The 13625-nt window shown below is 38.9% G+C and overlaps 1 protein-coding gene across 1 annotated transcript in view; it reads right to left on the reverse strand.

The window, feature by feature from the left end:
* Positions 1-1814: 1814 nt before the first annotated feature.
* mapkapk2a (MAPK activated protein kinase 2a) overlaps positions 1815-13625 on the reverse strand; it is a 29590-nt gene continuing 17779 nt past the window's right edge. The window contains exons 2-10 of the mRNA XM_063474352.1: positions 13058-13197; positions 8570-8634; positions 8324-8403; positions 8062-8188; positions 7878-7953; positions 7660-7784; positions 4861-4946; positions 4627-4707; positions 1815-3643 (exon numbers count right to left, since the gene is read on the reverse strand). Of these exons, the coding sequence (XP_063330422.1) occupies positions 3500-3643; positions 4627-4707; positions 4861-4946; positions 7660-7784; positions 7878-7953; positions 8062-8188; positions 8324-8403; positions 8570-8634; positions 13058-13197 (924 nt within the window). The 3' untranslated portion in view covers positions 1815-3499. The remainder of the gene's footprint in view (positions 3644-4626; positions 4708-4860; positions 4947-7659; positions 7785-7877; positions 7954-8061; positions 8189-8323; positions 8404-8569; positions 8635-13057; positions 13198-13625) is intronic.

A 13625-nucleotide genomic window follows, 5' to 3' on the forward strand; every position in this document is an offset into this window, starting at 1 on the left:
CCAAATTCATTTTGTAGCACCACAATGAGCCTAAACATGCAGCCTCATTCAAAGAGAACAATCTTGAAAAACAATCCAGCAACAGGCAGTCCGACTGCCATCAGCTCAGATCTCAGCACCACAGTCTGAGAATTACAGAGGAGCCACTGAGAGCCTAAATTCATAAGCTGTTCTCCAAAATAATTTATTTATTAAAGCTTGAAACCAAGGAAAAAGCGGCTTTTCTTAAAAAAAAGAAAAAGAAAACAAGTTCTTTGGGTAGCGACTGAGAAATCAAAAGTCATCCATTGTATTATTTCTAGAAAGGCCCCTCACTTTGCTTTCCAGTATTTATAACTTGCACTATACTAAATGTATAGTGACACTTCCTTGTGCAACTCAGCTTTAAAGATCAAAACATGTTTCTCCAAGAAGCACGCCTTTGTTACAGGGACCTAAAGAAAATTTATCAGAAAAACATAATCAAAGCAACCGCGCTAACCACAACATGCACGCTGGGCTGTTCTTGACAGTAAAATGATGTGGATTTCCATCACATGTGAAAGATAAGCCACTGTACATGCTAAACTGACAACACAAGGATTTCCATTTCATGTCTGGTTTACTCTGTGCTGCGGGTTTCTTGCTGAGGTAATGTGCCGCATCTACGGCTCTACTGTCTACAGCAGGTCAAGTCAGAGCCGGCACGTACAAGAGGATGTGTGTTTGTGTGTGAGAATCAGGATGGCATGCCACTTCAAAGAACTCTGAGCTGTGTGTCACCAGCTCAGCTGAGAAGTCTCCATCCTCTACATTTCCCCACACCTTTTAAAAACGGTGAATACAACAATAACATATTGGAGGCCAACTTGCTGACAGTTTCCAGACCAGGAAAAATTATTTAATCACTTGTTTTTAAATTGATGAGGGGGAAAAAAAAACAAGCATCTAAACCAACTTCCTCTGATCACATTTATCACAAATCACATCAGCTGCTGAGAATATTACTTTAGAAAACATGTACATATAGTGATGACATTTTACAATGCTGCTCATCTCTACCCACCCAGACCGCAGAAAGAGACCGGGGACCCATCTTTTGTGAAAAGCATGCTGAGTGGGCGCCCTAAGGTTTTGATGCATTTGTAGTGAGGGGGTAGAATCTCCACAGGACTACTATCACGAGGGACTCCCCTGGGGCCCAATTTACCCCCTCTCTCACTTACCTGGCAGAGACACACGTCTTACAGAGATGACTGTGGGTTTCGTCACACTCAGAGCTGGAAGCTCAAAGTCTACAGTTGCCTTGCACCTGAACCATATGCACTAGCGGGAAACTGCTCTAAACACCCCACTGTTGGCAAATGTCTGTGTTGACTCAATGGCACTGTGCTGTTTTGCTACGCAAATGCGTATATTCCAGGAGTCACTCATTCTAGCAGGGATGATACAAACTGGTCACGAGTTGAGTCTGTGCACTTCGGCTGAAAGCCACAATTCCCAAATCGACACAAGAACCTGAATCATAACCGGACAAGTGTTTCAGTTGAAAAATTCCCTGAATGTGGAGGCATAGGTCAAATATGAGGAAGATATTTTATATATATATATTTTCCCCGTATTTATTGAATTTCATAAAATTTCAGTAATACAACAAAACAGACTTGAAGTGCAAGACTTTCAGTTTTACTTTGAGGGCACCGGAAAGGGGTTTTAGAGCTCAAAGTCTTGGCTTTGTGATGAGATCTTGAATCCATACTATACAGTAACACAGGCATTCACACACAGATCCTGTTTTCTTTTTTTCTTTTTTTTAAAAAAGAGATAAGAGAAAGTTGGTGTTTTATGGTTGTTGTTTTTTTTAATCCAAAGCTGAAGCAGACAAATGTACGGGAGCTGAACAGATTCCAAGACACATCTGTGTTTCCACTACAAAAATGTGTTGAGAGGGACAAAAAATAAAAAATAAACATTGTCACAAACATTTCATGAACATTTTTCCCGTAAGAAATTTCTAGGTGCGATGTGACAGGTAAAGTGGAAGTGATCTTACAAAGTGAAGTGGCCTAAACTGACAAAATTATACAATAATATTCCCATGATTCCCAAAGTGAGCTGGGAAGTGTCCTGTTGCATTAACAAAACACTACAGAAGGAGAGATCATTATACTTTCTCTGAATGTGATGACAGCTTGCTGGTGGTAAATCAGACTGTGCTCAAGGATGAGGAGCAGCTATTACGTACTTTCTAACCTATCAGTTTCTGAGGAATTGTGAAGAACTGACGGATGATAATGGAACTGCACTAGATTAGTCAAATTGAGTATATCCTGACTGACCCTGGTGCAACCAACAGTAACTGGAAATGACCAGTGTGCCCTCTGTACTCCCAAGGGGATGCTACTGCTTACATAAAACACGGGAACACTCCCTACAGTTGCTCAACATCTCTTCAACACATCTACAAACAGAAATCACTCGTAATTTGATGACAAAAAACATCTGCATAGCATTAACCTGAAATATAATCTGGCAACGTTTTAAATTCTGAAGCAAAACATTGGTAAAAGCTTGAACCAAATGGTAAGTTTGAGTTAAAAGCCATTTGCTGATTTAGCAGTACTCATTAAGGCCTATGCTAAAACGTTCATAGAATTCATAAAAAGTACAGTATAGGCTGCCTCCAACTCTCCTATGAGCTACATGCAGGAGAAAGACGGGCCAGTTTCTGTATTTTAATCTGGCTTCCCTCTCTGCCCTAAAATTGTGTACCTGAAAAACAAGCGTAGGTAAAGATAGGAGAGAGGGGCCACGAGTGAGGTGCTCTGTCAGAACGGCCCCTGTGTGAGTGCATAGGCCTGTGTTCAACATTCACAAAGACAAACTGAACCTGACACACACTCCGAGTCCCGGGAATCAGCAGCTTACTTCCAGCTGATTCCAACAATCGAGGACAGAGTCTTTACATTCCACTTGTCAGTTCAAAATACATCTGCTTATTTTGCATGTAAGAAAAACTAAACCTTCCCTTGTGTGTCTGTGTTTTTTTGTTTTTTCATTTTTGGGATTTAGCCATCGGAGTTAACATTCAAAGGTTTGGGGCTTGAGCTGGAGCAGGCTTGTGGGGGTGTGTAAAATAACTACTGCTAATGCTAAGGCGTACATCTCCTATTCCAACATTCGAGCCCCTGTGAGTACACAACCTGATATTTAGGAAAGAAGAGGCAAGAGGATGTGTCAGTTCCCCATTCTCCCCTTTTCTAAATTTCATAATCTCTTCAGTGGTGTAAAAACACAGATCAGCATCCCCCCTGCTGTTGCAGAGCGATGAGTTGTTAAAATGGTAGAGTAATAAAAACAAACACTCTTACAAAACATTACAATTTGTCATGAAAAATAAAACACTAAGAAAAAAAAAAAAAGAAAGAAAAATCCATGCAACCCGACTCACGCGTCGACAAATTATTGCTTCCTTTTCACAACCTGTGTTTGTATGTGAAGGCAGGCATGCATGCATCTTTCAGTGAGCAGCAGGTGTAGCCACGGCGTTATTTGCCTTCTTCCTCCTTTTCATTAGCAGTGGATTGGTCGAGTCCTCGATGGTCTTAATTCTGATTTGCTCGTAGTCGACCCTCATTGTTGCCAAGGCACTAGTCATTTCTTCCTGTTAAATTGAGAAACAAAACAAGGCCATTAGTTTTATTTACTTATCAAAATCTGTGGTTTTAATGGGAGACATACATTTAAACTATTTGGTTTATCAAATAAGCAAAGCAGGTGCCAGAGCCTGGCATGCACTTGATGTGAAGCCACTACTGGGAGTTTTTAATTTTTAAATCCAACACAGACAAAATACCCTCACACCAGATTTTGATATTTAATCCATTCAAATTACCAGAGACCAACAAGCTACTGATAACTTCATCTGTTTTACTTGGTAAGCCTGTTGCAAACACACTCAAGTAGAAATAATAGATTAATAAACAAAAATCATGACATGATTCCAAAAGTTCATTTGTTTTTCCTTTTAGGTGGACTACTTGTTTTCCACACACTGCCCTAGATCCACACGCTGGGTTGGTATAGCTGCTCACAGTCTCAATGACAACATTGCAATTTTTTTCTTGTAAAAGTTTCCGTTCACATGAATGAAAACTAATGTGATTAATATAACCATTTTCACCAGACACTGTGTTAGAGGAAGAGAAGAAAAAAAAAATACAGTTCCGCTGAAGCTTGTGGTTACACCGGTTCAGGTAGCACAGATGTTCCAGTATATTAGCTGCAAGCATTCCCAGTGCAGCACATCAAGTAGTCGTAACCTTTTGCTTACACAAGAAACTTGCAGTTTGTGTTTTCAGATTCATAAATAAATGACGAAAAAATACAACTTTCCATGTTTAATTCTGGATTCTGATATCCATGAGCTATTTAAAATGTTTGCTTGGAACGCAATTTATTTTTGCACGGAAAAAAATCCCCCAAAAACTCTTAAATGTAAATGGATTTTTGCACTTATCAAACAACTGAAACCGCAACAGGTAGTAGGTGTCAACTTTCACATTAAGTAATTTTTCTATTTGACTATTTGTCACCATAAAAGCTGACAACATATGGATGGTGCAAAGATAAGCAGGTATCTTTTACCTTGACTTCCTCCCATGCGTCCTTCTCTTCCATCAGAACCCGGCTGGTGTGAAGGGGGGTCTGGGGAACCTCCATTGATTGCTTTAGGATGACACACAGAGGCAAATTTATTCTTACTTAAATATATAGATTATGGTGAAAAACACTCATGATTTTAACCAAAGGGGGTAAATAAAAGATTAAATAAATAAAATGTAGTAAGCTGTTTAAGCAGAAGTTAACTTGCGTGCTTACATTGATCCAGGGATGATTCATGAACTCTGTGATGGTCAACCTTTGGGTGGGCTCAGTCTTTAGAAGAGTCATAATCAGCTGTTTCGCTGCAAAAATAATTTATTATATTAATAAAAATAAAAGAGACATTTGTATGAAATCACCCTTTGTATGTATTTACAAATCTGATTTAAGGAAATGAATCAAAAAGAATGTTTTGTAGACAATTATGTCACAGTGAAGTTGACTCTTAAAATCCAAAATAACTCCAACACTGTATCCAATTGGACATTTGAGTAATGTGATCTCAGCAACCTTTGACTTTCAAACCTAATTAGCATTTTGAATGTCTGTTTGTTCCAGATGTAATGATATAATCACAGTTCAGGGAGAGTCCATAGTATCCCATATTTGAAAACATTTCCAAATTATTCATGTTCTTAACCAGGCTACGCCCTGGACAAGTCACCAGTCCAAATGGTTAATTTAAGATAACCAATAACTTGTGTCAGCAAGCCAGAGTGCCCAGAGACGACATGCAAACTCCACACAGCAAAGACCCAGGCAACCACAAGGTTCAAATCTTTTTAATGTGGTACAATAGTGCTAAGCACCTCTGTCGCCTATTTCCTAAATTAGGTTATGTGAATTGGAAAAAAAAAAAAAGTGTGTAAGATTTGGTATGATGGTAATACTTTGGCTGCCTTAACCAAAACACTGTAAACACTAGAGTTCATCTTTCTTTGATATCCTGCTTTGTCTGTTTTGTGGTTAAAAAGAAAAAAAACCCACTCTGAAGTAGACGACTTTATCAACAGTAAATACTGCACTGCTTCTTGAGTAATGCATTACAGTAAGTACAACCCATCAGTCGACAACTTACACAAAAACTAGAGTCATTTTAGAAGGTATAGAGCAACACCAGCTTGCATTTTCTCTTTTAAACAAAAATCCATCACAGAATAAACGCATCACTTTCAATTGTAGAAAATGTGAACGACAGTAAAGGATGTGAAACACATCAAGTTTCTATTTCTTGATAATAAAGTAAAGACCAGTCTGATTGTCATATTTAGGTGAAATCTTTTATAAAGACTTGAAAGTGATACTATTATGAAATTTCTTGTTTAGAAATAAGGCATCTCCATAGTTCCATTTTACATATAGATACACCACCATTCACAAGTTTGGACACAGTCTCATTTAATGTTTTATTTTTCTTTATTTTTACTACTTTCTACAGTAGATACATACTGAAGACATCAAATATATGGAATTTTGTAACAAAGAAAACATTGTTGAATAACTCTAAATATGTCTTTTAGTTTAGATTCCTGAAAATAACCACCCTTTGCTTTGTTGACAGTGCTACAAACTCTGGGCCTTTTCTCAATGAGCTTTATGATGTTGTCACGTGAAATGGTTTTCACTTTACATGTGTGCCTTGTCGGGGTTCTTGCCTTCTTAATGGGCTCGGGACCCTCAGCTGTGTTGCGCAGTCAAGGTTTGTACACAGCTGACAGTCCTATTTGACAACTGCTAGAATTCACATTAAGAACCAATCAGCTACGTAAAGACAGTCCATCATTACTTAAAGAACTGAAGGTCAGTCAGTCTGGAAAATTGCCTCAATTTTGAATATGTCCCTAAGTGCAGTCGCAAAAACCATCAAGCGCTAGGGTGAAAGTAGCTCGCATGAGGAGCGCTCCAGGAAAGGAAGACCAAGGGTCACCTCTGCTGCTGAGCATAAAGTCGTCCGAGTCACCAGCCTCAGAAATTCCAAGTTAACAGCACCTCAAATTAGAGCCCAGATAAATGCCACACAGAGTTCCAGTTGCAGACATACCTCTACATCAACTGTTTAGAGGAGACTGTGCGAATCAGGCATATATGGTCAAGAAACTACTACTTTAAAAAAAAAAAAAAAAAAGCAACAAGCAGAAGAGATTTGTTTGGGCCAAGAAACAAAAGGAATGGACATTAGACCAGTGGAAATCCATGCTTTAGTCCAAATTTGATATCTTTGGATCTACTTGCCATGTCTTTGTGTGACGCAGAAAAGGTTAACGGATATCTCTACATCCATGGTTCCCACCGTGAAGCATGAAGGAGGTGGTGTGATGGTGGGGGTTCTCTGCTGGTGACACTGTTGGGGATTTATTCAAAACTGAAGGCACACACTGAAGCAGCATGGCTATCACTGCATCCTCCAGCAACATGCCATCCCATCGGGTTTGTGTTTAGTAGGACCATCATTTATTTTTCAACAGGACAATGACCCCAAACACACCTTCAGACAGTGTAAGGGCTATCAGAAGGAGAGTGATGGAGTGCTGTGCCAAATGGCCTGGCTAGAAAGTCACCTGACCTAAACCCAATTGAGATGGTTTGGGATAAGATGGACCACAAAGTGAAGGGGAAAAGGCCAACAAGTGCTCTGCATATCTGGGAACTCCTTCAAGACTGTTGGAAAACCATTTCAGGGGATGACCTCATGAAGCTCATCGAGAGAATGCCAAGAGGTGTGCAAAGCAGTAATCAAAGCAAAGGGTGGATATTTTGAATAATGTAATATATAACACATGTTTTGAGTTATTTCACATTTTTGTGTTCACTACATAATTCCATGTGTGTTCATTCATAGTTTTGATACCTTCAGTCAGAATCTACAATGTAAATAGTCATGAAAGTAAAGAAAAACCATTTAATGAGAAGGTGTGTCCAAACCTTTGACTGGTAGAGGAAATATTACAAGCCCATATACGGTTAAATAAATTAGTTTCTACATTGCATTAGCAAAGTCAATTTTTATGATCTTACCTTCCTCTGATACATCACACCATTCGGGGTTGGGAAACTCATATTGACCATTTCTGATCCTCTTCTTCATCCCAGGAGAGATGGCTAGACCATGGTTAGAATAAAATGGAGGATATCCACACAGCCTGTGGAAGGTGTAAAACATCATTATATGCTTCCGTATTGAATGTGACATCTATAACAAAAGGATTAGAGGGAGGAAAAAAACAAGAACTTACAAGATATACATAATGACACCCAACGACCACATGTCACATGACTTGTCATATTTCTCTGGGCCGAGAACCTCTGGAGCTGTACGCCATAAGGAAGAAAAGAAGGAAAAGGCAAGAGAGGGATGTTTTTAACTAGTTATCAATGAGAGCAGCTGTAATGTAGTAATAAACACAAACGGGTTCTTACCAACATAGTAGGGCGTGTAGCAAGGGGTAGCTAAAGAGTTAAGTGAGGTGGTCTCCTTGGCAAAACCAAAGTCTGTGAGCTTGAGCAGGGCACGGGGTCTCTTTGAGGAATACAGTAAATTCTCTGGCTGCAGGGAGTATTCAGGAATCCAGCAAAAAGATAAGATTACAACATTAGTAACTTTAAGTCATCTTCAGTTTAAAGAAAAATGAAGTTTATATCTTATGAATAAGTATGCTAAGTGAATGCAAAGAGCACGTACCTTGACATCTCTGTGGGCGATGTTGATTGCGTGTAGAAATTGGATAGCCTCACCTATGCTCTTCATGATGTGAGAAGCCTCTGAAGTGATGAGACAGTTCAGTTTTTTAACAGATTTTAAGTGACTGTGACAGCAAATGTCAAGCGTCACAAACGCGTCTTTATGATTAATCAAATCTTCTACATAATCACATCATAAAGCATTGTAAGAAATGCTGGGATTTTTAGGGCAATATAGGTTTATTACCCCTCTCTGTGAAGGCCTGGTCTCCTCTGGACTGGATTCGATTAAAAAGCTCGCCACCATCCATGCTAAAAAAGAAAAAGAAAAAAAAAAGCCTTATGTCAGTAAATACACATGCTTTACAGTCTTCTATGTTTGATTCCAGGTTATTGCATGTACAGCATGATACCCTGCCAGATGTCCAAACAAACAATTATGGTGGCTTCTTGCAATGATACCAATAGAGACAGAGAGGAAATTGCTCTCACTGGGACAAAATTAAAACGAGAGAGAAACTCTGGTAAATTAACTGCTGTGCAAAAACACATTAAAACACATGTCCTCTGAAACATGTGGGGGGTAGCACTTAAGCTAAAATAGCTGTCAGGATGTGGGGTTTGGTGCGTGCCCTAGTTGTAGGAACTACAGCACACCATTCGAGCCGTTTCAAAGCAAAGAGGATGCTCTCTTCCTCTGCCTTGTAGAGGTGGGTCTGCGGTCTGTTGGTTGACCAACAAAAGTGTGCGAAACCAATAAAATGACTTTTTCTCACACCTTTTGCAAACTAACCTAATCTGCCATCTGTAAGGTATTTAAATCTTACAGTTACTTCCTTCTTCCATGAATGTAACTAGTTCATCTTGTATACCACAAAGTGTGCACGGCAACAATTCAAATTTGCATGTTTTTTTTTTTTTTTAAGTTAGTTCAAGTAAATTTACTACTATTTTACTGGCAATCTACTAGGTCCAGCTAGAGTCTGTGAAAGGCACAAAAGTAGGTTGCTATGGTCTTTTACACACTTCTAGTATGACTAACAGACAGATTGCCGGTTGATTGATCTTCTGCTTCCCTGTGTTGCGCAAACGTTAAAGTCTGGTCTAAACAGAATGTTAATGTCTTCAACACAGCTGTCAAACTTGAGGTCTTTAAATGCCCCCTCTATGGTTCCAAAACGTGTTATGCAGAGTACTTTTATGTATGAACCATCTTGAAAGTACCTATATTTATATTGTAGTCAGATTTAATAAAATACTGCTTACACATCCATGGCCCCTCATCACATTATGATAACACACAGGAACACCCCCACAGTATGTATTACCAATGAGGCGCGGACTTATGCATGTGAAAAGACTTGAAGAAAAGGTCGATGTAAGCAGATGCTGACCACTGGTAAACTAATGAATGTTAGCCTGAATTTAAATGAGTATGAGAAACTCGCACTTAGCATGCTTGATGTTAGGTTTCATTTAATCTCATTGCACACGGTATGACTGTGAGAGTTTCAGGTAGAATCATCAACGTCAATTTTGTATCCGAGTGTGTCTAATGGTATATGGCAGTGTGCGTATGTATAGCAAGCAAGCGAGATCCGGGGACGCCACGGGACAGGGCTTCTAAACCACAGCACACTTCGAACTTCTTTAAATTAATCATTCATATTTTGCATACTGAAAAATGGGCAGCAGTTTGATTGAACTCATTTTGATTAAAAAAAAAAGAAAAAAGTGTGAGAGATCAACGTGTTAAACTGCCAGTTCTGAGGTGATCCAGCCATTATTCAAACTTATCTTATACTTTTGAACTGCAAGCAGTAGGGTTCATCAATGTAAATGCATCTAGTGAAGCATCTGTTCTGCTGAGAATTCACACTTCTTTTAATATTTTCAAAAGCTCAGAGGAATTGCACTCATTTTACACCATAACAGCAGCAAACTGTAACACACTTGTTAAGCTACAGTCTTTCACATGTACATGTGGAGGGTACAGTGTTATAAAACTGCATTTTTTAAGCTGATTTTCTCAATGAATATATCATAAAGGCACGTTTGTTTTTGCTCTAAGGATCTAAAACTCTAATAACAGAGTGTAATATTAAGAACAAAGTTTCTAGCGATCAGCAGTGGTAGTAGCAACTGTGGTTAGCACTCTGAAATTAAAGAAATCCCATAACCACAATGCCATACGGTTCAAACCACCAAGTTTGTGCTGAAGGTTGTACAAATAACATGTTTATCCAGCAGTTCCAGACAGACTTCCGCTTCCAATTTGTCATGCAGGAGAGATGACCAGCACCGAATTTCCAAAATTATGTTGCGGACCTGACATATTCACATGTTGGGTTTTTACACAACACGGGAGAAAACAAAAATGTAGGTCATCACACTGACTCAGTTACTCAGCGTATCTAGAAAAGAGAAATGCCTGACTATGCTTCTCTCTGTCCACAGGTGATTTTCTAGGAATCATTTTAGCTTCATCAGAAAAATTCATTGGTGTTTCATGCCTAGCACATTTTCTCAAGGAAATGAGTCATCAGCGGCGCCATTTTTTCGCATGTCAGTGTGTAGGCAGATTAGTCCACTAACGCCGACGACTACAAATTGAAACCGCAAACCTAATGAGTGCACGTGTTTGAAGTTGGTAGTGGGGGATGGAGGGAAGGGTGGTTTAAAATGCTTCAAGTGGAACTACAAAAGCAAGGAAATTGTACCAATGTCATTTAGAAGAAATGGGTCATTTCTAAGGTTGTACACAAGTGATTTACAATAACTAACCTGGTAGAAATTTGCTTACAGCAACAGAGAGGTCGAGATGAGTATCACTTCACCTTTGTTCTAGGTAATCTTACCTTACCAATTCTAGAAACTGAAAAATATATAACAACAAATGAAAATTTCACTCAATTTATGGTTTGGCATAATAGCCCGTGGACGAGAAATACTTAAAGATGAGTGGGCTTATGTATTTTAAAACATAAAGATAAATTTACGTTTAAGATGAAAGAAAACAAGCTGCTCACCAACACTTTGATTGTTCCCAACAAATCCTGTCAATCCCGTTACATATCGAACACATTGTTATCACTCTAATTTAAGCTTGCTTACAACCTTCTGAAAAGTTTATATTTTCCCCCACCATTTAAGCGTTTTTTAATGAAGAAATAATAAAGAACAAAGTATCATTAATGAAAAATGCAATCTATAAGTACTTGCTCTTTAAAAAAGTATTAACTTTAATTTATCTCTACCTAATCCTCAGTTTTGCATTTGAGCACAATGGCAGCCGCCGACTGTGTCCAGGTCTGGGTCAGCCCTTTTGCATTCAATACAATACTCTACTTAAATACTAGAAGTTCCTCCAAACTTTGAGCTTGATTTGTGCTTATAAGTTACCTTTCTTCGATGATCAGTGAAAGTATAAAATATGCTTGCCTACTGCTCTGCAGGCAGCTAGCTAGCCAGCACCAAAGATCCTTATTCAAACTAATATGCAGAAAATGTATGACTATGTCAAGTGGTTAGATGCTCATTCTACATGATCGGGCAGGTCGAGGGGGAAGCAAGTCGACTGGGAAATGCATGGGTTCTTCCACCTGACGATTTTGATTTTGACTCTGAAGGGGAAGCCCCCCCCCCAAAAAAGTATCCAGAGAGTTATGCGTTTTCCAGCTCTTAGCCAGAGTACTATCAAATTCAAATTGAATTACTGTCCTGTTGCAGTCTTCTGAAAAGCTACAGTAAAACCCATGAATACCTGTTTGTTTGTCTGTGTGCACCAAGTTCAATAGTTTCTTGTACACTTGTGCATACAATGACAATGACGCTCATCTAATCTTAGCTGGCATCATGCTTGCATCTTTAGCAGTAATAACATAATTTTCTGCATGACTCCAGCCTTACAGAAAACAATTCAGTATGATATTGAGGAACGTCTTTACAGGGTTGCTTCAGTTCATTGAGGTTTGTGGGTATTGTGTTTATGCACAGTTCTCTTAAGGTAAAGCCAAAGCATTTCAATCATGCAGAAGTCCTAACTTTCACTGGGACGTTGCAACACTATTTTCCTCCCAAGAGTTTCTGCTGTAGATTTGCTACGATACTTGGGGCCATTTTTTTCTTGCATGACTCAATTTGGGCAGATGGTCACACATTTGGGTGCCACGGTAGCATGGTGGTGACTCTATGTCTTAACTTAAATCTGAGCAGGTTTATTTCAATATAAAATGATACAACTGAGAAACAGTTTGTGCAAAAGGACACAGGCAAGTAATTTTGCAACAGTACATTTTTAAAAAGACAGTGAAGACAGAGAAATGGGATATTTAGCTACTATAAACAAAACTGAAGGCAGACACACAAGGATCAACTGAATGTGGCTGCAGTAAAGGCCTGGGAAAGAATCTCAAGGGAAACATAGCATTTAGTCATGGCCATGAGTTCTAAACTTAAAGAACGAGAAAAAGCATTACTAAAATCCAATTAATTAAAACGAACCTCAAATTCAGAATTTTATTAGTTTGTTCATTGAGTCTCTGACTTTTTTGATAATGTATACAAATTGCTGTGTATCAAACTGTCAGTGGAACAATTCTGACTGATTCAAAATCTACTTGGACAGTGTACAGAGTCAAATCTGTAAAGCCTGTGTCACTGTCTAATTACTTATAGACCCAATTGCACATTTTCAGTGTGTGGGGGGGAGAGCACCCCAAAACTGTATACTCACCATTCCATAACAATAAGCAGACACTTTTTGCCCTGATAGAGGTTCTCATAAACGTCGATGATACGCACAATGTGGTCACAAGGTGATGCCCTCCAGTGAAGCTCCACTTCCCTGCGGGCTTTGGCGCAATCCTGTAGCATCTGAGTAGAACAACAAAGAGGGACATTGAGGTTAATAAAAATCTAAAATGTACAAGATAAAAGAAATTAACAGGCTTTAGGAAGAAACTGAAGTCCATGTTATATTAAAATTATCAGGTGTATCTTGAAGTTTGTTTGTTTGTTTTTTTAAATTGGAGTAGAGAATAAAAAGTTTGAATTTGCAGACCAACTGAATGCCTCCAATTCACATCAATACCAACCAGTAAGAGTGCAGTGCTGCCATCAGGTGACAAAAATCATGAACCATTCCATTTTCCATTCATGTGAAAGTGGCACCCTCTGTTGGTTACACCTGGTCAATGCACCATTCAACATTATAAGCCACTGAAACAATATACAGTAAATGCAATGGACTGGAATCTATAACATACCTCATTCAACCAGTCATACACAATCATGCAATGCCT

The sequence above is a fragment of the Pelmatolapia mariae genome, linkage group LG5 (assembly GCF_036321145.2).
Source record: "Pelmatolapia mariae isolate MD_Pm_ZW linkage group LG5, Pm_UMD_F_2, whole genome shotgun sequence".
NCBI lineage: Eukaryota > Metazoa > Chordata > Actinopteri > Cichliformes > Cichlidae > Pelmatolapia > Pelmatolapia mariae.